This window comes from Myxine glutinosa, chromosome 13, assembly GCF_964187855.1.
Source record: "Myxine glutinosa chromosome 13, kmMyxGlut1.1, whole genome shotgun sequence".
NCBI classification, from domain to species: domain Eukaryota; kingdom Metazoa; phylum Chordata; class Myxini; order Myxiniformes; family Myxinidae; genus Myxine; species Myxine glutinosa.
In genome coordinates this window covers 8,954,436-8,978,700 of record NC_136273.1, presented here as the reverse complement: position 1 = coordinate 8,978,700, position 24,265 = coordinate 8,954,436, and the positions used below count along the sequence as shown (strand labels likewise).

At 48.0% G+C, this 24,265-nt stretch overlaps 1 protein-coding gene across 1 annotated transcript in view; it reads left to right on the top strand.

Moving 5' to 3' along the window:
* Positions 1-24,265, top strand: part of LOC137438563 (visinin-like protein 1) — a 41,707-nt gene that overhangs the window by 14,262 nt on the left and 3,180 nt on the right. The window contains exon 2 of the mRNA XM_068133708.2: positions 11,055-11,270. Within this exon, the coding sequence (XP_067989809.1) occupies positions 11,055-11,270 (216 nt within the window). The remainder of the gene's footprint in view (positions 1-11,054; positions 11,271-24,265) is intronic.

The following is a 24,265-nucleotide window of genomic DNA, read 5'->3' as shown; positions in this document are numbered from 1 at the left end:
TGGAAAAGTTTCTGTCAACCCTCGACTCTGATTCTGCAACTGGACCCGACGGCATCAGCCCACGGGTCCTAAAATCCTGCTCTGCTGCTCTATCTCACCCTCTCTCTGTTCTCTTCACCCTCTCTTTTGCTCAAGGTCAACTGCCATCTGCTTGGAAATCAGCCAACATCACCGCTTTGCACAAAAAAGGTGCAAAAACAGATCCTAGCAACTACAGACCAATCAGCCTTCTCCCAATTATCAGCAAAGTCATGGAATCCATCATTGCTTCTGATATGAAATCTTTCCTCTTCTCCAATGGCTTGATCTCTGATCATCAATTTGGTTTCAGACCAGGTCACTCTACTCTGGACATGCTGCTTCTGCTGTCTCAACAATGGATGGAGGTCCTCAATGCCAAACAGGAAATTAGAGCTGTCTCCCTCGACATATCACGTGCCTTCGACACGGTCTGGCACCCCGCTCTGCTCACCAAACTCTCCTCCTTTGGTATCCATGGAAATCTCCACGCATGGCTGGCGGACTTCCTCTCTAGTCGTCGTCAACGTGTGGCCCTGAATGGGTTTCTCTCATCTCCTCTTCCTGTTCAGGCTGGAGTTCCCCAAGGCAGTGTTCTGGGCCCCGTGCTTTTTCTGGTCTTCATCAATGATCTCTCTGACTCTCTCGAAAATCCTCTCTATCTCTTTGCTGATGACTCCACTCTCTGCCGCTCCATTCCTCTTCCCTCAGATCGGCAGTCTGCTGCCTCCTCACTCTCTGAAGACCTGGACAAAATCACAGACTGGTCAAACAAGTGGAACATGTCTTTCAATCCTGACAAATCTCACACTCTTACTATGTCTCTCCGAAAAGATCGACTGGATAACCCTCCCATCTACTTTCTCAACAATCCTCTCCAAGAAGTTCTGTCGCTCAAGATTTTGGGTCTCACTATCTGCCATGATCTTTCTTGGGAAAACCACATTTCCAAGCTGGCCTCCAAAGCCAGTCGCCGACTGGGCATCCTCCGTCGTGCGAAGTCCTTCCTCGGCACACCTGAGCTCCTCACCACATACAAGGCTTTCATCCGCAGCTCAATGGAATACTGTTCTCCCCTATGGGCCGGTGCTCCTGCCTCACACCTAGCTCAGCTTCACGCTGTTGAAACCAAAGCTTTCAGAATTATTGGAATCTCCCGCGATGAAGCTATCTCTGAGGGCCTTTCACTCACTCACCGCAGGCAGGTAGGTGGTCTTTCTGTCTTCTACCGACTCCTCTCCGGCCTTGCACCCCCAGCTCTCTCTGTGCTCTGTCCCCCAAATATTCCTACAGGTCGCACAAGATCTGCCAGCAACCCTCTGATGGTTAAACTGCCGAAATCTCGGCTCTCCGCTCACCTTCACTCTTTCATTCCTCTTTTCTCCCGCCTCTGGAACAAACTCCCTCACTCCCTTCAATCCCACTCCTCCCTCCAGGTCTTTAAAACAGCTGTTCACCACCATCTCTTATCTTCCCCCATCCAAAACCTTGATCTTTTCTACCCCCGCTAATTCACCCCAGATCCACCTTGTTTGAAATTCCAACTTCTTTCCTGGAAGTCCTGGCAGTGTCCATATGTTTTATACCTCTCCCACTGCCCCCTTCCCACGCCCCCCCCCCCAAAGCCCTCGCCCTCTCTCAGATCTCTCGATGTCACCATGTCTCTCGGTCCCTGCTCTCAAATGTTGTGTTTGTGTCCTTCCCCCTCTCTCCCCATCTTGTCTACCGCTCCCTATGTTATATGTTTTATGTGTCGGTTTGTCTTTCTGTGTGATTAATGTTCGCTCTTTCACGAGCCTCGATATTGTATACAAAAAAAAAAAAAAAAAAAAAAAAAAAAAAAAAAAAACACCTTAGACTGCAGCAAAGATTTACGTTCCAACAGGACAATGACCCAAAGCATGGAGACAAAGCAACACTGGAATGGTTGCAGAACATGAATGTGAAAGCCCTTGAGTAGGCCAGCCAAAACCCAGACCTTCAATCTCTTTAAGAATCTGTGGAAATACTTGGAGATTACTGATCATCGACGCTCCCTATCCAACTTGACAGAGCTTGAGCAAATCTGCAAGGAAGAATGGGAGAAACTCCCCAATTTTAGCTCTTTCACGAGCCTCTATCTTGTATACAAAAAAACCCCCAAAAAAACGTGATGTGCAAAGCTGATACAGTCATACCCAAGAAGACTCGAAGCTGTAATTGCTGCCAAATGAGCTTCTATGAAGTATTGATTCAGGGGGTTGAATCCTTAACGTAAATGAGATATTTCTTTATTTCATTTTTAATTATTTTACAAATACTTGTTAAACAAAAATTCCACTTTGACATTATGGGGTGTTTTGTGTAGATAAGTGACAAAAAAAAAATCTCAATTTAATCCATTTTGAATTCAGGCTGTAACACAACAAAAAGTGAAAAGGTCAAGGGGTGTGAATGCTTTCTGAAGGCGTTGTAGATGTCGATGCAACGTCTGGCAGATGTACAATTTTATTTTTATCCCATACAATTTATCACAGGATTCCTGCAGATTGCTTCACAAAAAATAGCTTCACACATAATTCTAGCTACCAGAATGCTTCCAGTGCAAAGTATTTACACAGCTGTTCTAAAGCTGTGAAAAGATATGTTGAACCAAATCGTGATTGAGGTTAAGGTAACCAAGGCTGATGGCTGCTTTATGCAAAATGAGTTAATGAGACTTAGAATCCAAGTGTATTTGATGTGCAAATGATCTATAATTATGCACAGAGAGGAGTCTCCATTGCTGGTCTGGTGAAATCCTGTTAAATTCAGTTATGAAACGTACACATGGCTGGGGATGGGTAAGAATAATGAAAAATGGGATTACCTAATGCAAGGGGCAGTCTTGGAACGTGTCACATGGGAGAAAGATCTGGGAGTAGCAACAGAGGTGAAGGGGGATGGAGGAAGGCGTAAGCAGACAACACAGTGCCAGGTAGATATTTGTAAAGCTAACATGGTTTTATATTGTATTCATAGGGGGAAATATTTTATTAAATCAAAGAGGTGTTATTAACACCGATACATGTAGGAATTTAGAGAACCCTCATCTAGACTATTGTGTACAGTTTTGATCACCACATCTGAAGACGAACATCTCTTCCATAGAGTATGGCGTAGAGTGATTATATTGATTCTGTGCCTAGCTAGACTATGAGGAGCGGCTGAAGGAAACAGGACTTTACACATTAGAAAGGAAATATGATAGAGAAAGGGGATATGATAGAGATACTTCAGATAATGAAGGATGTGGACAAGATAGGTGCACATGAATTATTCGGTGGAATAGACAGTGATCGGACCAGGGGACATAGCCAAATTGGAAAGACTGAGACTTAAGACGGTAATAGGGCAGGGGTTTTTCAGTCTGAGAGTAGTTGATGCATGGATTGATCTCCCTGGAAATGTAGTGGCAGGAGAGGGGTGGATAAGTTTTGGAATTAAACAGATACCTAGATGCATTGGAGATAGATGGGTATGGGGATGATGGCAGAATTGTAGGTAGCTGTGTGTGGATGGTTCATGGCAACTGGGGTTGCTGTAGTGCAGGCATGATGGGCTGAATGGCCTCCTGATCTGATCTGTGTTCTGGTATGTTGTGTCCGGATCTGGTCTGTGTTCTGGTATGTTGTGTCCTGATCTGGTCTGTGTTCTAGTATGTTGTGTCCTGATCTGGTATGTGTTCTGGTATGTTGTGTCCTGATCTGGTCTGTGTTCTGGTATGTTGTGTCCTGATCTGGTCTGTGTTCTGGTATGTTGTGTCCTGATCTGGTATGTGTTCTGGTATGTTGCGTCCTGATCTGGTATGTGTTTTGATATGTTGTGTCGTGATCTGGTATGTGTTCTGGTATGTGGTGTCCTGATCTGGTATGTGTTCTGGTATGTTGTGTCCTGATCTGGTCTGTGTTCTGGTATGTTGTGTCCTGATCTGGTCTGTGTTCTGGTATGTTGTGTCCTGATCTGGTATGTGTTCTGGTATGTTGCGTCCTGATCTGGTATGTGTTCTGATATGTTGTGTCGTGATCTGGTATGTGTTCTGGTATGTGGTGTCCTGATCTGTCTGTGTTCTCTTCCACGAGCCTGGATTATAAAACATACTTCACACAAAAAATAATATACATGAATATATGGTGTTGGCTAATGCACACAAAAATAAGAATAAAATAGAATATACTTTACACAAAAAATAATATACATGAATATATGGTGTTGGCTAATGCACACAAAAATAAGAATAAAATAGAATATACTTTACACAAAAAATAATATACATGAATATATGGTGTTGGCTAATGCACACAAAAATAAGAATAAAATAGAATATACTTTACACAAAAAATAATATACATGAATATATGGTGTTGGCTAATGCACACAAAAATAAGAATAAAATAGAATATACTTTACACAAAAAATAATATACATGAATATATGGTGTTGCCTAATGCACACAAAAATACGAATAAAATAGAATATACTTTACACAAAAAATAATATACATGTATATATGGTGTTGGCTAATGCACACAAAAATAAGAATAAAATAGAATATACTTTACACAAAAAATAATATACATGAACATATGGTGTTGTCTAATGCACACAAAAATAAGAATAAAATAGAATATACTTTACACAAAAAATAAAATACATGAATATATGGTGTTGGCTAATGCACACAAAAATAAGAATAAAATAGAATATACTTTACACAAAAAATAAAATACATGAATATATGGTGTTGGCTAATGCACACAAAAATAAGAATAAAATAGAATGTACTTTACACAAAAAATAATATACATGAATATATGGTGTTGGCTAATGCACACAAAAATAAGAATAAAATAGAATATACTTTACACAAAAAATAATATACATGAACATATGGTGTTGTCTAATGCACACAAAAATAAGAATAAAATAGAATATACTTTACACAAAAAATAAAATACATGAATATATGGTGTTGGCTAATGCACACAAAAATAAGAATAAAATAGAATATACTTTACACAAAAAATAAAATACATGAATATATGGTGTTGGCTAATGCACACAAAAATAAGAATAAAATAGAATATACTTTACACAAAAAATAATATACATGAATATATGGTGTTGGCTAATGCACACAAAAATAAGAATAAAATAGAATGTACTTTACACAAAAAATAATATACATGAATATATGGTGTTGGCTAATGCACACAAAAATAAGAATAAAATAGAATATACTTTACACAAAAAATAATATACATGAATATATGGTGTTGGCTAATGCACACAAAATAAGAATAAAATAGAATGTACTTTACACAAAAAATAAAATACATGAATATATGGTGTTGGCTAATGCACACAAAAATAAGAATAAAATAGAATATACTTTACACAAAAAATAAAATACATGAATATATGGTGTTGGCTAATGCACACAAAAATAAGAATAAAATAGAATATACTTTACACAAAAAATAAAATACAACATACTTTCCCTCCATTATGTAGCGATGTATACAAGTCGTATATATTTTGCATGCAGGACGAGGCGTCAATGCACATGCCCTCCCTCATACGGACGTTAAGCCTACTGTAGACCAGCCAGCAATCAGGCCTGGCCAGCCTGTTTGGCCCAAAAGTGTTCCCTAGTTGCTAAATTATTATGAGCTGCAAGCCTTCACCGAGAGAGCGAACCAATCAACCTGCCCACGATGGCCAACCGATTGTGTTACAACTCACATTCCCACTGGATGGACCGTCAGACCTCTGTCTTCACACAATCGGGGCTGACACAGACGTGAGAAAGTAGCAATTTTAACTGCGCATTCAAATGGAGGAACCTGATGCCTTTAATACTCATAAAGGATCATGCAGGTATTCGTACAATGCACAACCATTAATCATCGTGTCACCGTCTCATCCAGTAACATGGAACGTAACAATATGAGGGGCGTACGTGGACGTTTCTACAAATTAAATACAGTACTCGCTCGCAAGTCAGACTCGCAAGTCAGAATGCTCAGATTTTTATATCTGAAAACACGATAAATAACTAGAGTGAAAATGTTTTCTTCTTAATCATAGTATATATGCTTTTGTATCCTTATTATAATTCACGGACCTGTGTTTGTTTGTTTGTGACACTACTCTTCCTACAGTTCTGGCCCGATTACATCCAGACTTGCTGCATAGGATCAGCATGACCCAAATGAGTGTAGAGGGATGTTCTTATCTTTGTCCGTGGTCTTAGAGGTTCAGGGGGAACGATGCAAATTCTCTACATAAGTGTGTACCTTCGCTAAATGGTGTATCACCATCTCCAGGTGAGAGAGGGTATTACAAGTCTCCTCTGCATAAGTGTGTACCTTCGCTAAATGGTGTAGCACCACCTCCAGGTGGGAGAGGGTATTACAAGTCCCCTCTACATTAGTGTGTACCTTCGCTAAATGGTGTAGCACCACCTCTAGGTGGGAGAGGGTATTACAAGTCCCCTCTGCATAAGTGTGTACCTTCGCTAAATGGTGTAGCACCACCTCCAGGTGAGAGAGGGTATTACAAGTCCCCTCTACATAAGTGTGTACCTTTGCTAAATGGTGTAGCACCACCTCCAGGTGGGAGAGGGTATTACAAGTCCCCTCTACATAAGTGTGTACCTTCGCTAAATGGTGTAACACCACCTCCAGGTGGGAGAGGGTATTACAAGTCCCCTCTACCTTAGTGTGTACCTTCGCTAAATGGTGTAGCACCACCTCCAGGTGGGAGAGGGTATTACAAGTGCCCACCCTTTACGGAACAGTATTGTTGTCCCCACGTTTTCCGGAGCAGCGAGGTGTTTTGAATGATGAGCAGGAGGCATGTTTTTACTTCATGCATGTAACCCTGGTTATTTTTCGGGAGCGAGTTGTCAGTTGCCTTTACAGCGCCAAATAAAAGTTATACGTCAGAATAACTGCTGCATGCTTGGTACAAGATCGCCGGAGGGTGGGTACTCTGCTAGTTGAAAGTAAACTAGGGCATGCCCGTACTATATATAAGCTAGGACGTGCCCGTACGTGGGTGCCCGTTCCTTGCAAAAAAAAAAAAACTGCAAAAAAAAAAAAAACTGCAAAAAAAAAAAAAACTGCAAAAAAAAAACAATGGTTTGGTCCATTCGCAACGACCACAGAACCCCCCCCCCCCCTCTATTTACATGAATGGTTTGGTCCATTCGCAAAGCCAAAGCGAACGACCACAGAACCCCCCCCCCCCTCTATTTACATGAATGGTTTGGTCCATTCGCAAAGCCAAAGCGAACGACCACAGAACCCCCCCCCCCTCTATTTACATGAATGGTTTGGTCCATTCGCAACGCCAAAGCGAACGGCGAACGGCTAAATCGCCATAGCTCGGTAAGTACTTGTCCGATTAATTTCAAACCTTGAAAAGGCACATCCTCGGGTCCCCAGCAATATACCTGGCAAGTTTCAAGTATATCGGACCGGTAGTTGTCGAGAAACAGCGGTCACAGACAAACGTACAGACGTACAGAGATTACTGGAATTATAGATAGATGATGAAAATGTTTCCGGGTCTTGGACTGAAGGAAGAAATCTTTTTGTGCATTTAGTCAGAGCAAGGTCCCTCTCACTCTGACGAAGTGCTTCACCCGAGACGTTACCTTTACGATGCTTACCATGGCGGTGATCACATCTTTGCTTCGCACGGTAGTGATCAAACCTTTAAAAAAAAAATAAAAGGAATATTTTTGCTTTTCCAACTTCCTCGTCTTCTTCCATCTCCCTCACAAGACCCTCAGTTTTCCGTGCCTTTGCAAGATGCCTCTCTCTCTCTCTCTTCCACAATGAGTAATCTTTCCAAATGCTCTTTTCAGCTTCTTTTGATTTCCTCTTTTCCATGTAGTACCTGAGCAGCATCATCTTTTACTGCACACACTCCCCCAAGTCCTGCTTTTGCTTCATCTTCACTCTTGATATTCTATAAATACTTTTCTCTCTCTCTCTCTCTGGTGTTTCTAAATTATCAAACCATTCTTGTGCTCCTTCCCACCCACCTCTGCCTCACCATTTATAGTCTTACACCACTCTCGCTTTTTGGTCTGCTCCTGTAGTTTTCCATTCTTTAAATATGTCAACTTCTTCCTTTCAATCACATGTTGTACTTCTTCATTTCACCTCAATGTCTAATTTTCTTTGGGTGTTACTCCCTTCGTTCATTTTCCCAAACATCTTTTCAGCCACCATGATCACGTTTCTTTAATATTCCTTCTACTCCTACATCATCGTGTAACTCTCTCTGGAATTCCTCTTTGAAGAGGACCAGAATTTTTCCTATCAGATTCCACAGTTTAATCTTCCCCATTCACATACTCGCCCTTTGTCTTTTATTTCTCCAACTCACATCCATTACTAACAGCTGCGTGAGGATCTGTATTGTTAAATGCTCTCGTGTGCACATACATGTTAAATGCTGTTTTGTGCACATGCAGGGTAATGCTATCTTGTGCACATGCATGTTGAATGCTGTCTTGTGGGCATGCATGTTAAATGCTGGCTTGTGCACATACATGTTAAATGCTGTCTTGCAGACATGCATGTTGAATGCTGTCTTGTGGACATGCACATACAGCAAGATCTTTCGGCAAGATCCCTACTTCTCCTCCATCTCCTCCCTTTCTTTTTCTTTGTCTATGAAGGGGTGAACTCATGCAAAAAGTGTTTGTAATGTACACCTGACTGCGACTGGATGGGTTTGATGGGAGAGGAGCAGCAGTTGAAACCCGAATCCTATCCAGGTTCCTCCTGATGACTCGATCTTTGTCTGGTTGGGCTCCTCCTGATGACTCCATCGTTGTCTGGTTGGGCTCCTCCTGATGACTCGATCTTTGTCTGGTTGGGCTCCTCCTGATGACCCCATCTTTGTCTGGTTGGGTTCTTTCTGATGAGTCCATCTTTGTCTGGTTGGGTTCCTCCTAATGACTCCATCTTTGTGTGGTTGGGCTCCTCCTGATGTCTCCATCTTTGTCTGTTTGGGTTCTTTCTGATGACTCCATCTTTGTCTGGTTGGGTTCCTCCTGATGACCCCATCTTTGTCTGGTTGGGCTCCTCCTGATGACCCCATCTTTGTCTGGTTGAGCTCCTCCTGATAACTCCATCTTTGTCTGGTTGGGCTCCTCCTGATGACTCCATCTTTGTCTGGTTGGGCTCCTCCTAACGACCCCATCTTTGTCTGGTTGGGTTCCACCTGATGACTCTATCTTTGTCTGGTTGGGCTCCTCCCGATGACTCCATCTTTGTCTGGTTGGGCTCCTCCTGATGACTCCATCTTTGTCTGTTTGGGTTCCTCCTGCTGACTCCCTCTTTGTCTGTTTGTGTTCTTTCTGATGACTCCATCTTTGTCTGTTCGGGTTCTTTCTGATGACTCCATCTTTGTCTGGTTGGGTTCTTTCTGATGACTCCATCTTTGTCTGGTTGGGTTCCTCCTGATGACCCCATCTTTGTCTGGTTGGGTTCCACCTGATGACTCCATCTTTGTCTGGCTGGGTTCCACCTGATGACTCCATCTTTGTCTGATTGGGCTCCTCCTGATGACTCCATCTTTGCTGTTTGGGTTCTTTCTGATGACTCCATCTTTGTCTGTTTAGGTTCTTTCTGATGACTCCATCTTTGTCTGGGTGGGTTCCTCCTGATGACTCCATCTTTGTCTGTCTGGGTTCTTTCTGATGACTCCATCTTTGTCTGGTTGGGTTCCTCCTGATGACCCCATCTTTGTCTGGTTTGGTTCCTTCTGATGACTCAATCTTTGTCTGGTTGGGCTCCTCCTGATGACTCTATCTTTGTCTGGTTGGGCTCCTCCTGATGACTTCATCTTTGTCTGGTTGGACTCCTCCTGATGACTCCATCTTTGTCTGTTTGAGTTCCTCCTGCTGACTCCATCTTTGTCTGTTTGGGTTATTTCTGATGACTCCATCTTTGTCTGGTTGGGTTCCTCCTGATGACCCCATCTTTGTCTGGTTGGGCTCCTCCTGATGACTCCATCTTTGTCTGTTTGGGTTATTTCTGATGACTCCATCTTTGTCTGTTCGGGTTCCTCCTGATGACCCCATCGTTGTCTGTTTGGGTTCCTCCTGCTGACTCCATCTTTGTCTGTTTGGGTTATTTCTGATGACTCCATCTTTGTCTGGTTGGGTTCCTCCTGATGACCCCATCTTTGTCTGGTTGGGCTCCTCCTGATGACTCCATCTTTGTCTGTTTGGGTTATTTCTGATGACTCCATCTTTGTCTGTTCGGGTTCCTCCTGATGACCCCATCGTTGTCTGTTTGGGTTCTTTCTGATGACCCCATCGTTGTCTGTTTGGGTTCTTTCTGATGACTCCATCTTTGTCCGTTTGGGTTATTTCTGATGACTCCATCTTTGTCTGGTTGGGTTCCTCCTGATGACCCCATCTTTGTCTGGTTGGGGTCCTCCTGATGACTACATCTTTTTCTGGTTGGGCTCCTCCTGATGACTCCATCTTTGTCTGGTTGGGTTCCTCCTGATGACCCCATCTTTGTCTGGTTGGGGTCCTCCTGATGACTCCATCTTTTTCTGGTTGGGTTCCTCCTGCTGACTCCATCTTTGTCTGTTTGGGTTCTTTCTGGTACTGCAATGCTGTATTTGGTCAGCTATTTCATTGTATTTATCATCCAATGTTGGCACGTGGTCCTTTTCTGCTGGAGTTTTAAAGATTTGGAAGAGAGAACCAAAGTGCACGAATTTGGATTACTGTATCCTCTTCCACCAAAATGTGTACATATCCCTTACCCTCTTAAGCCTCGAGACACTTAGTAATTAGTCCGGCATGCAATGACCACAGCATCATGTTACAGAGATCAAAAGCCTTCGCGGGAGAAAATCGATCACAGGAAAATCAAAACCTTAAGCAAAGCATGCTGGTGATGTGTTTTACACAGAACTGCCGAGTTGCTCACGTGCCAGTTTTACTAACATGGCTTCATTATACTACTCTCTTTCAGTTCTTTCCATATGGCGATGCTTCAAAGTTCGCTGAACATGCTTTCCGAACTTTTGACAAGAACGGTGACGGCACCATCGACTTCAGGGAGTTCATCTGTGCGCTGTCCGTGACCTCTCGTGGAAACTTTGAGCAGAAGCTGAACTGGGCTTTCAACATGTACGATTTGGATGGTGACGGATACATTTCCCGCTTGGAGATGCTGGAGATTATCGAGGTATGTCTGCAGGTAGAATAAATATGGGTTTGCGTTCATAGGGTGAGGAAGGTTAAAACATGACGGATGTTGCAATAGTTAATAACTTGCATGAGAAGCCATGTGCTTTGCATTTAGCAGTGCTCAATTTCACAATTAATTTTAAAAGGTCATACAGTACAACAGGTGCTGAGCACAAGTACGACAGGTGTCATTTTCTGAAGCATTGTCCCCCCAATGATGTCTTGTGTAGGGGGTTTGGTGGGGGAGATGGGTGACAAAGAGTTGGGTTACTCCTGATGACTCCATCTTTGTCTGGTTGGATTCCACCTAATGACTCCATCTTTGTCTGGTTGGGCTCCTCCTGATGACTCTATCTTTGTCTGGTTGGATTCCACCTGATGACTCTATCTTTGTCTGGTTGGATTCCACCTGATGACTATCTTTGTCTGGTTGGATTCCACCTGATGACTATCTTTGTCTGGTTGGGTTCCTCCATACCAATTACCAAACTAGAAAGCATCTGAAAATGCAATGCCCGTCTGCGTCCACATGTATTCAGACATCTTGTTCTTCCGTATGCTCAAAATAACGAAAACAGTTTGAAAATACAAAATGAAAATCGATGATTTTATGCAGCCTTGACCTTTGAGCTTTAGATACAAAAAAAAAAAAATCAGCTTCTAGCTTTTGATTAGTGAACCAATTCAGTGACCCAATATGCAAATTCTTAAAATTTCAGGTCAATTGGACGAAAATTGACAATTTTATGCATCCTTGACATTTTGATCTAAAAAAACATTCGACTCCTGCCTTTTGATAATCGGATGAAAATTAACGATTTTAGGTGACACTGACCTTTGACCTTTTGACAAAATTATTAATTTGTCCTCTCCATATTCTCATAATAAAGCTTTGTTGAAAATTTGATGCCAAAACTCAATTGGTAAATTGAAATTTCAGGTCGATTGAAAATTGACGATTTTATGTGATGCTGACCTTTAACCTTTTGACAAAATTATGATGAAAATAGCTCAAATTGTCAAAAAAAAGTTACGGCCCGGTAACACACACACACACACACACACACACACACACACACACACACACACACACACACACACACACACACACACACGCGCGATTGCAAATCCTAGTCTCCTGCTGCGCATAGGACAGGCTAAATATATACTGTATAAAAACCACAAGGCAAATGAATGACGGCAATAAATAAATAATGCAATTAAGTTCCAGACTCTTAATGCTCTTAATGATGTCCCAAGGTTGCTCCAATATATATTTTGTTCCCGCACCACTTTTTACATCAGTTTAAAACATTTTAATGTGAGGTCAAAATGCAGATCAATATTTTATTATTTTGCTCTTCTTTATCCTTTTGCTCTTACTATGCAGTGCCCTGCGATGCATTCATGTGAAAGGCACCACAATCCCCCCATTGAATATCCGCTTTTTCTTGATGGATGTCCAATAACTGCGAAACATGCCTCAGTAACTCGAAGGTTTGAATCACAGCCAGTATAGAGTAATGTTCAATAACGTTAAAGCATTTATTATATACATTACTCTTCAGTTGACTTGGAAATAAAAATGGTGAAAATACGATACTAATGCTTGGAATTCGATTGCAGCAAAAAAAGCAATCGACAGCGAAAGACAATCGTTGTTCCCATTTCTCACCTCCGGTGTGTCGTAATGTCCTTGTCCTGCATGCGATGAATGCATACAGTGACCGAGTCTTAGACAACATGAGAAGAGAAAAACAAATCAACATCAGGACCGAGCAACACATCGTCTGACTAGAATAGCACAAGGTAGAGCGCATCCCTCTGCCAGCAAACTGAACATTTACGTTTTGTATCCACTGACAGGCTGGATCTGGACGACGGACCTGAACCAAAATCGAATCGGCTTGTTTTTATCACCTAACCAACCCATCCACCAAGTTTTGTCATAATCCGTCTACAGCTTTTTGAGATATCGTGCTATATCTCGTTTTTGGCCCCATCTCTCAATGGTGAAGGATCACTTGAGGGTCTTCTTAAGGGTCTTCGTGTCTTTTGGGGTCTGTCGTTCTTTAGGGTCCTCTGGGTATTTTGGATCATCTGGGTGTTGAAGTGGTCTTTTCGTCCGTCAGGATCTTTTGGGTAATCGGGGTTTCCTGGGTCTTTAAGCATCTTTGGGAGTCTTCGAGATCTTTTGGGTCTTCAAGGCATTTGGGATCTTCAGGGTCTCAAGGTATATCCCAACAGTACATAATAAACGTACGTAATTAACAGGCAGGATGCAACCAACGTTCAAACTGTACGTAATTTTAGATATATAGTCACATGGCTTCACCGCCTTACAGACAGTATTTTTCCGTTTTATAGATATTTGAAGAAGACGTTTTGGTCACAAATATTCATACATACATAACCATATAAGTTTGCTCCATTATAATGATATATACTTGTGTGTGTGTGTGTGTGTTTGTGTGTGTGTGTGTGTGTGTGTGTGTGTGTGTGTGTGTGTCTGTGTGTGTGTGTGTGTGTGTGTGTGTGTGTGTGTGTGTGTGTGTGTGTGTGTGTGTGTGTGTGTGTGTGTGTGTGTATATACATATATATATATATATATATACAGTCACGTGAAAAAGTAAGTACACCCCATGTAAAGTTTTGACTTTTTCAACATACAGCTATTTGAACTTCATTTCAACAATATTGAGAGATAAAGGTCATATTGTAGCGGTTACCGCTGGGTGTACACAATCGCCTTGCACCTGCCAGGACGCGGCCAGGGCGCAATCGCCATGCCGGGCTCGTCCGGACGGGCCCAGACGCGCCTCTCCCGGGCATGCCCGGACTGGCTGTTCCCGGGCTCGCCCGAACCTCCCGGGCACGCCCGGTCTCGTCTTTCCCGGGCATGCCCGCTCTCGCCTTTCCAGGGATCGCCCAGAACGCCCGGGCATGCCCGCTCTCGCCTTTCCAGGGCTCGCCCAGAGCGTCCGGGCATGCCCGCTCTCGCCTTTCCAGGGCTCGCCCAGAACGCCCGGGCATGCCCGCTCTCGCCTTTCCAGGGCTCGCCCAGAGCGTCCGGGCATGCCCGCTCTCGCCTTTCCAGGGCTCGCCCAGAGCGTCCGGGCATGCCCGCTCTCGCCTTTCCAGGGATCGCCCAGAGCGCCCGGGCACGCCCAGCCTCGCCTTTCCAAGGCTCGCCCAGGATGCCCGGGCAGGTCCAGAATCGCCTTTCCAGGACTCGCCCTTAACACCCGGGCATGCCCGGCCTCGCTTTTCCCGGGCAAACGCTCCGGCATAAATGTGTATATATATATTGCTGCCCGATAAACGGGCTTTTCAGAGTACCCGAGTTTGATACGTGCAATAAAGCAACTCGGACGAATTTCCGTCTTTGGTCACGTCAATCCTTTCGACTCACGTTGGAGCACAGCTCCTTCATTGGTGACCCCGAACATGGACACGGCAGTGGCTCTTAAACTGCCTACCTTCTGGGAGGCTCACGTGGCTGTTTGGTTCGCCCAGGCGGACTCCCAGTTCGCCCTGCGAGGCATCACCGCCGACGACACCCGCTTCCACCATGTCGTGGCAGCGCTCGGCTCCGCCTCCGCGGCCCGCGCCCTGAGCCTCCTCGAACGCCCGCCAGCTGCTGACAAGTATGACGCGATTAAGGCGCTCCTCCTCGACGCTTTCGCCCTCTCACCGGCGGAACGCGCACGACGCCTGCTCGACCTGCCCGAGCTCGGCGACACGCGCCCGTCCGAGCGAATGGACTACATGCTCTCGTTGCTCGGCGAGCACTCTCCGGATTTTCTGTTCCGAGAGCTGTTCTTCCGCCAGCTGCCTAACCAGGTAGGTACGCCTCACCCTGGCGGGCACGTCGATCACGGATCCCCGCGCCCTCGCCAGGGAAGCCGACAAGATCTCCTCGGCAGGCCAGCACATCGGAGCGGCTACCTGGAGCCCGCCGCCGTCCGAGGCGACGCCCACGACGCCCGAGCGCCCTGCGCGATTGGAGGCCGACTTGCCGGTGCAACTAGCGGCCGCCACGCCGCGCCGATCGCTTCCAACACGACGGCCGGGGCCTCCACCTGACCAGGCGTGGTGTTATTACCACGCCAGGTTCGGACACAAGGCTCGGACATGCCGACCCCCATGCACTTTCGGCAAGTCGGGAAACGGCCGGGCCGGCATTCATTACCAGCCATGAGCGCCGGCCACTCGGGCAACTTGCTTTTTATTAAGGACAAAGCGTCCGGGCGGCGTTTCCTTTGTGACACCGGCGCCCAACTGAGCGTCATACCCGCCTCTGAGCAGGACAGGCGGAACGCCGTTTGCGGCCCCTCTTTGGTCGCTGCTAATGGATCGGCCATACGCACTTTCGGCCCGCGCAACGTCACCCTCTGCTTCGGCAGCCAGCGCTTTCAGTGGACCTTTGTGACCGCCAGCGTCCCCATGGCTTTGCTGGGCGCCGACTTCCTCTGCGCGCACGGGCTGCTGGTCGACGTCAAACGACGTCGCCTTGTCAACGCCGAGACCTTCAGCTCCCTGGCGTGTACGATGAGCAGCTCCGCGCCGACTGAACTGGCATGCGCCCTCCCGACGGCGAACGAGTTCGCTCGCCTGCTCGCGGAATTCCCGGCCCTCACGCGGCCGACGTTTTCGGCCGTCGCAGTGCGACATGGGATCGAGCACCACATACCCACTACGGGCCCGCCGGTCTACGCCAGGACCCGCCGCCTCGACCCGGCCAAGCTCGCCGTGGCAAAGGCCGAGTTCGACGCGTTGGAGCGCCTCGGCATCGTGCGGCGCTCCGATAGCGCATGGGCCTCACCACTGCACATCGTGCCAAAGCCGGGGGGCGGATGGCGCCCGTGTGGAGACTACCGCCGCCTCAACGACGCTACCACCCCCGACAGGTACCCGATCCCGCACATCCAGGACTTTTCCGCCCGTTTGGCGGGACGGGTCATATTTTCAAAAATTGACCTGATACGGTTTTACCACCAGGTACCTGTCCGGCCGGCCGACGTCCCGAAGACGGCCGTCATCACACCGTTCGGCCTGTTCGAATTTTTGAGGATGCCGTTTGGCCTCAAGAACGCGGCCCAGGCGTTCCAACGCTTGATGGACGGCGTGCTGCGCGACCTGCATTTCTTTTCGTCTATCTGGACGACATTCTCGTCGCCAGCACGTCCCGCGCCGAGCACCTCCTCCACCTCCGAACACTGTTCGGTCGCCTCAGCGAGCACGGCTTAATTGTCAACCCGGCCAAATGCCACTTCAGCACGACGACCGTTGACTTTTTGGGCCACCGCATCACCAAGACCGGGGCCGTGCCGCTGCCGACCAAGGTCGAGGCCATCACCACGTTCCCGCGTCCCTGCTCCATCAAGGCCCTACAAGAGTTTTTTTTTTTTTTTTTTTTTTTTTTTTTGTATACAAGATCGAGGCTCGTGAAAGAGCTAACATTAATCACACAAAAAGACAAACCGACACACAAAAAACAAGGGGAGCGGCAGACAAGATGGGGAGAGAGGGGGAAGGACACAAAAGAGAGGAAGGACACAAACACAACATTTGAGAGCAGGGACATCGGGAGGACTTGGGGGGAGGTGGGAGAGGATTAAAACATATGAACACTGCAAGGACTCTGGGGTGAATTACCGGGGGTAGAAAAGATCAAGGTTTTCGATGGGGGACGATAAGAGATGGTGGTGAACAGCTGTTTTAAAGACCTGGAGGGAGGAGTGGGATTGAAGGGAGTGGGGGAGTTTGTTCCAGAGGCGGGAGAAAAGGGGAATGAAAGAGTGAAGGTGAGCAGAGAGCCTAGACTTTGGCAGTTTAACCATAAGAGGGTTGCAGGCAGATCTTGTGCGACCTGAAGGAATATTGGGGGGACAGAGCACAGAGAGAGCTGGGGGAGCAAGGCCGGAGAGGAGTCGGTAGAAGACAGAAAGACCACCAACCTGCCTGCGGTGAGTGAGTGAAAGGCCCTCGGCGTTGACTACATCGCAGGAGATTCCAATGATTCTGAAAGCTTTGGCCTCAACAGCGTGAAGCCGAGCAAGGTGTGAGGCAGGAGCACCAGCCCAGAGGGGGGAACAGTATTCCATTGAGCTGCGGATGAAAGCCTTGTATGTGGTGAGGAGCTCAGGTGTGCCAAGGAAGGACTTCGCACGACGGAGGATGCCCAGTCGGCGACTGGCTTTGGAGGCCAGCTTGGAAATGTGGTTTTCCCAAGAAAGATCATGGCAGATAGTGAGACCCAAAAGCTTGAGCGACAGAACTTCTTGGAGAGGATTGTTGAGAAAGTAGATGGGAGGGTTGTCCAGTCGGTCCTTTCGGAGAGACATTGTAAGAGTGTGAGATTTGTCAGGATTGAAAGACATGTTCCACTTGTTTGACCAGTCTGTGATTTTGTCCAGGTCTGCAGAGAGTGAGGAGGCTGCAGACTGCCGATCTGAGGGATGAGGAATGGAGCGACAGAGAGTAGAGTCGTCAGCAAAGAGATAGAGAGGATTTTCAAGAGAGTCAGAGAGATCATTGATGAAGAGTTCCTCGGCATGGTGAATTTTTATCACCGATTCGTGCCCCGCGCTGCTCAGCTCATGCGGCCCCTTTACGAGGCCCTCCGGGGCAAGCCGGCCAAGCATGACATCCTCTGGTCCGCGGCCATGGACGCGGCATTCACGAACGCAAAGCGGGCCCTCGCCGACGCAACGCTGCTGGCTCACCCGGTGCTCAGCACGCCCATCGCCCTCACTACGGACGCCTCCAACTAGGCGGTGGGTGCCGTCCATGAACAATGGGTGGACGGGGTTTGGCAGCCACTCGCTTTTTTCAGCCGGCAACTCCGGTCGAACGAGTTAAAATACAGCACGTTCGACCGCGAGCTCCTCGGTCTATTCCTGGCCGTTCGCCATTTCCGCCACCTCCTGGAGGGCCGCCCGTTCACGGCTTTCGTCGACCACAAGCCATTGGTTTACGCAATGGCCAAAGTCACGGAGCCGTGGTCGGCCCGCCAGCAGCGCCACCTCTCCGCCGTGTCGGAATTTACCACGGACATCCGGCACGTCGCTGGCAAAGACAACGCCGTGGCCGACTGTCTTTCTCGGGCCAGCGCGAACGCGGTCCACCTCGGCGTGGACTTCGCGCTCATGGCGGCTGACCAGACCACCGACACCACGGTGCAGGCCCTCCGGGCGGCAGACACGGGCCTCCGCCTGGCCGACATCCCCTTCGCGGACACTGTCCTGCTCTGCGACATCTCCCAGGGCCAGCCTCGCCCCATCGTGCCCGTTACCTGGCAGCGCCGCATCTTCGCCTCCATCCACGGCCTTTCTCACCCGGGCCGGAAAGCTTCTCAGAAGCTGGTGTCGGCGCGTTTCGTCTGGCACGGCCTTCGACGTGACGTCCGCGACTGGGCCAACGCCTGCACGGCCTGCCAGCGGGCCAAGGTCCACCGCCACACCCAGGCCCCGCTGGCACCTTTCACCGTGCCTGAACGGCGTTTCAACCACGTCCACGTGGACCTGGTGGGTCCCCTGCCCCCATCGCGTGGGTTCACCCACCTGCTCACCATGGTGGATAGGACCACCAGGTGGCCGGAGGCCGTGCCCCTCACCTCCACCACCACCGCCGACGTGGCGCAGGCGTTCATCGCCACCTGGGTCGCGCGCTTCGGCGCACCGGCGGACATCTCGTCCGACCGCGGCCCACAGTTCACGTCCGAACTTTGGGGCACGGTCGCCCGCTCGTTGGGAGTCACTCTGCACTGCACCACGGCCTACCACCCCCAAGCCAATGGGTTGTGCGAGCGGTTTCACCGCTCCATGAAGGCCGCACTCATGGCCGGCCTTCAGGACGACGGTTGGACCGACCGGCTGCCGTGGGTCCTTTTGGGCCTCAGCACGGCCCCCAAGGAGGACCTCCGGGCGTCCGCCACCGAGCTTGTCTTCGGCCAGCCGCTCTGCGTCCCGGGCGAGTTCGTGCCCGACGCTACCAGTCCCTGGTCCGCCGCTCGCCAGCGCTCGGACCTCCAGGAGGCCGCCCGACGATTTGCCCCCGTGCCAACGTCCCGCCACGGTGGCCCCCAGTCCTACGTCCCCCCGGCGCTTCGCACAGCGGAGTACGTCTTTGTGCGTCATGACGCACACCGGGGGCCACTCCGGCCGCCGTACGACGGGCCCTTCCGGGTCCTGCGACGGGGCGACAAGTCATTCGTCGTCGACTTCGGCGGCCGGTCGGACCGGATTTCTGTGGACCGCCTCAAACCGGCGCACGTGGACGTCGACCGACCACCACGGTTGGCCCTTCCTCCGCGGCGAGGCCGCCCCCCGTCCACAGTTCCCCCCGCTCGACCACCCACCACCACATCGGACCCCCCCCCCCCCCACGACCCTCCAGGGGTCGCTTCGGCTGGGTCATCCGGACCCCCCTTAAATTGACCCTGCCGGTGCAGGTCGATTCTGGAGGGGCGTGTGTGTAGCGGTTACCGCTGGGTGTACACAATCGCCTTGCACCTGCCAGGACATGGCCAGGGTGCAATCGCCATGCCGGGCTCGTCCGGACGGGCCCAGACGCGCCTCTCCTGGGCATGCCCGGACTCGCTGTTCCCGGGCTCGCCCGAACCTCCCGGGCACGCCCGGTCTCGTCTTTCCCGGGCATGCCCGCTCTCGCCTTTCCAGGGCTCGCCCAGAACGCCCGGGCATGCCCGTTCTCGCCTTTCCAGGGCTCGCCCAGAGCGTCCTGGGCATGCCTGCTCTCGCCTTTCCAGGGCTCGCCCAGAGCGTCCGGGCATGCCCGCTCTCGCCTTTCCAGGGCTCGCCCAGGATGCCCGGGCAGGTCCAGACTCGCCTTTCCAGGACTCGCCCTTAACACCCGGGCATGCCCGGTCTCGCTTTTCCCAGGCAAACGCTCCGGCATAAGTGTGTATATATATTGCTGCCCGATAAACGGGCTTTTCAGAGTACCCGAGTTTGATACGTGCAATAAAGCAACTCGGACGAATTTCCGTCTTTGGTCGCGTCAATCCTTTCGACTCGCGTTGGAGCACAGCTCCTTCAATATAATATTACAAATATCATGAAACATTTACATTTTGTAGTCCATTGTATAATTTAAATAAACATAAATGCAAATTTCGCATGTGGAAAAAGTAAGTACACCCTTGGCTCTAATAGGTGGTATTGCCCCCTTTGGCTTTAACAACCTCAAGTAGGTGTTTCTTATAACTGTCTACCAGTCTCTGACATCAACTGGGAGAAATTTTTGCCCACTCCTCCTTGCAGAATTCTTTCAGCTGTGCGATGTTTGAGGGGTTTCTTGCATGCACAGCTCGTTTCAAATCCCCCCACAAAATCTCGATGGGATTTAGATCCGGGCTTTGACTTGGCCATTCCAGAACCCCCCATTTCTTTCTTTTCAGCCATTCCTTGGTGGATTTACTGGTATGTTTAGGGTCATTGTCATGTTGCAAGGTCCACCTTCGGTTGAGTTTCAACTGTCCGACAGATGGCCTCACATTATCCTCAAGCACCCTCTGGTATGATGAAGAATTCATCGTGGATTCTATGATGGTGAGCTGCCCAGGCCCTGATGCAGCAAAGCTGCCCCAAACCATAATACCATGCTTTACAGTTGGTATCAGGTTCTTGTGGTCAAATGCTGTCTTTGGTTTCCGCCAAACATGTCTTCTGGTACTGTGGCCAAATAGCTCTACCTTTGACTCATCTGTCCAGAGCACATTGTTCCAGAAGTGCTGATCTTTGCCTAGGTGTTCATTGGCAAACTTTCGTCTTGCCCTGATGTTCTTGTCCTGATGTTCTTTCTGGACAGCAAAGATTTCCTCCTGGCACACTTCCCATGTAGATCAAATTTGTGCAGCCTCTTTCTAATGGTAGACTCGTGCACTTTGACATGAACAGTGGCAAGAGCTACCTGTAGGTCCCGTGATGACATTCTGGGGTTCTTAGAGACTTCTTTTAGCATCTTGCGGTCTGCTCTTGGGCTGAACTTGCTGGGGTGGCCTGGCCTGAACAAGTTGGCAGTTGTTTGGAATCTTCTCCACTTGTAGATGATCTTCCGGACAGTCGAATGATTGATTTCAAATTGTTTGGAGATCTTTTTAAATCCCTTCCCAGACTGGTAGGCATCTATAACCTTCTTTCTGAAGGCCTCAGAGAGCTCTTTTGATCTCGGCATGGTGATGCCGCACACTTCAACAACAAAGAACAAACCAAACGAAATGTCTAAGGTTTAAATAAGTCAGGTTCCTCCAAGATCCTCTCTTACGATGTTCTAATCATTTGCACCTGAGCAAGTGCACCTGATTCTAATTTTAGGTATTTGAAGTCGTGATAAATGTTGGGGTGTACTTACTTTTTCCACATGCGAAATTTGCATTTATGTTTATTTAAATTATACAATGGACTACAAAGTGTAAATGTTTCATTATATTTATTATATTATATCACCGTTATCTATCAATATTGTTGAAATGAAGATCAAATAGCTGTATGTTGAAATATGTTGAAAAAGTCAAAACTTTACATGGGGTGTACTTACTTTTTCACGTGACTGTACATATATATACATATCAGGGGTGGATCTAGGATTTCCAAAAAGGGGGGGGGGGCGTAACTGACAAGGGCGAAGCTCTAACGCGAGGGCCAAAGGCCCGAAGTAGCGGGGGGGGGGGGGGGTCAGGGGGTCTTCTCACAGGAAAATTTGAAAATTATACTGCACTGGATGCGTTTTCCTGCAATCTGGGGAGAAATATTCATGTCTCAATTTTAGGCATTTTATCCCCGTATCTTTTGATTTTGGGGATTGATTTTGAAAAACAGCATTCGAAATTAGACGGAAAACATGCACAGTCAGACAGAAAAAGTACTTGTGTAAGTGATAAAACTTTAAGATTTATTTAGCAGAAGTGCTCACGCTCAGTCATCGTGCGTTTCTCTGACATGATGTTAAGTCAAATCTCCACTGGACGATTTTTACAGCGATCGACGACATATTTCGAGACGAAACAGCCATGGCCAATCTCCACATGTTGACAATTTCTAAAACTATTCTATCACGCAGTGCGTTATCTTCTGAAATCCTATTGGTTAAGCGCAGCACCGACATCAAAGCTGAGGCAGCTGGGAAAAACGGCACTTTCTAAAATCAAAATAAGAGGGGGGGGGGCGTGCGCCGCTTGCGCCCCCCCTCTAAATGCGCCTCTGCATATTTTATGTTGAAGGATCCAGTCATGGAATGTATAGTCGTAGTCATACTTCCTCTCTAGTCGTAGTCAACGTGTGGCCCTGAATGGGTTTCTCTCATCTCCTTTTCCTGTTCAGGCTGGAGTTCCCCAAGGCAGTGTTCTGGGCCATGTGCTTTTTCTGGTCTTCATCAATGATCTCTCTGACTCTCTTGAAAATCCTCTCTATCTCTTTGCTGATGACTCCACTCTCTGCCGCTCCATTCCTCATCCCTCAGATCGGCAGTCTGCAGCCTCCTCACTCTCTGCAGACCTGGACAAAATCACAGACTGGGCAAACAAGTGGAACATGTCTTTCAATCCTGACAAATCTCACACTCTTACGATGTCTCTCCGAAAAGACCGACTGGACAACCCTCCCATCCACTTTCTGAATAATCCTCTCCAAGAAGTTCTGTCACTCAAGCTTTTGGGTCTCACTATCTGCCATGATCTTTCCTGGGAAAACCACATTTCAAATCTGGCCTCAAAAGCCAGTCGCCGACTGGGCATCCTCTGTCGTGCGAACTCCTTCCTTGGCACACCTGAGCTCCTCACCACATACAAGGCTTTCATCCGCAGCTCAATGGAATACTGCTCTCCTCTCTGGGATGGTGCTCCTGCCTCACACCGAGCTCGTCTTCACGCTGTTGAAACCAAAGCGTTCAGAATCATTGGAATCTCCTGCGATGAAGCTAACTCCAAGGGCCTTTCACTCACTCACCACAGGCAGGTTGGTGGTCTTTCCGTCTTCTACCGACTCCTCTCCGGCCTTGCCCCCCCCCCCCCCAGCTCTCTCTGGGCTGTCCCCCAAATATTCCTACAGGTCGCACAAGATCTGCCTGCAACCCTCTTATGGTTAAACTGCCAAAATCAAGACTCTCTGCTCACCTTCACTCCTCTTTTCTTCCGCCTCTGGAACAAACTCCTTCACTCTCTTCAATCCCACTCCTCCCTCCAGGTCTTTAAAACAGCTGTTCACCACCATCTCTTATCTTCCCCCATCCAAAACCTTGATCTTTTCTACCCCCGCTAATTTCACCCCAAATCCACTTTTTGAAATACCAACTTCGGTCCTGGAAGTCCTTGGTGTCCTTGTGTTTTATACTTCTCACACCCCCCCCCACCCCCCCTTCCCACACCTCCTCCCCCCAAGCCCTCTCCCTCCCACACATCTCCCGATGTCCCTGCTCTCAAATGTTGTGTTTGTGTGCTTCCCTTTCTCTCCCCATCTTGTCTACCGCTCCCTCCTTTTATATATTTTGTTTGTCTGTTTGATTTGTTTGTGAAATAAATGTTAGCTCTTTCACAAGCCTCGATTCTGTATCCCCCCCCCCAAAAAAAAAAAAAATTGTCCTCATCGAGGCCAGACCGTAAATAAAAGAGCTGTAATGATAGAAAAGTGAAGAAAGAGAGAATAGTCTAAGAGTTTTTGAGGAAGTAAAAAAAATCTGCTTTTTGAAAAGGGTAAGGTTGTAAAGTGTTTGGAAATACATGGGAAGGTAAAGAGTTCCATAGTTTGGCAGTGGTGGGGAAGAAACAAGCATCGTAACGGCCCACCCTTGAGATGCCAATGGCCACACAATAATCATGTGATGTCGAGGCTTGTCGAGTATTCCGTGTTATCGCTAATGGCGGAGGTACACAAGCAGCAAGTTCATGGGAGCAGAAACCGAAGTAATATCTGTAGAAAAGAGAAAGAGAGCCAACTTTGCGGCGTAATTCGAGTGCTTTGGCCTAACATGGATCGG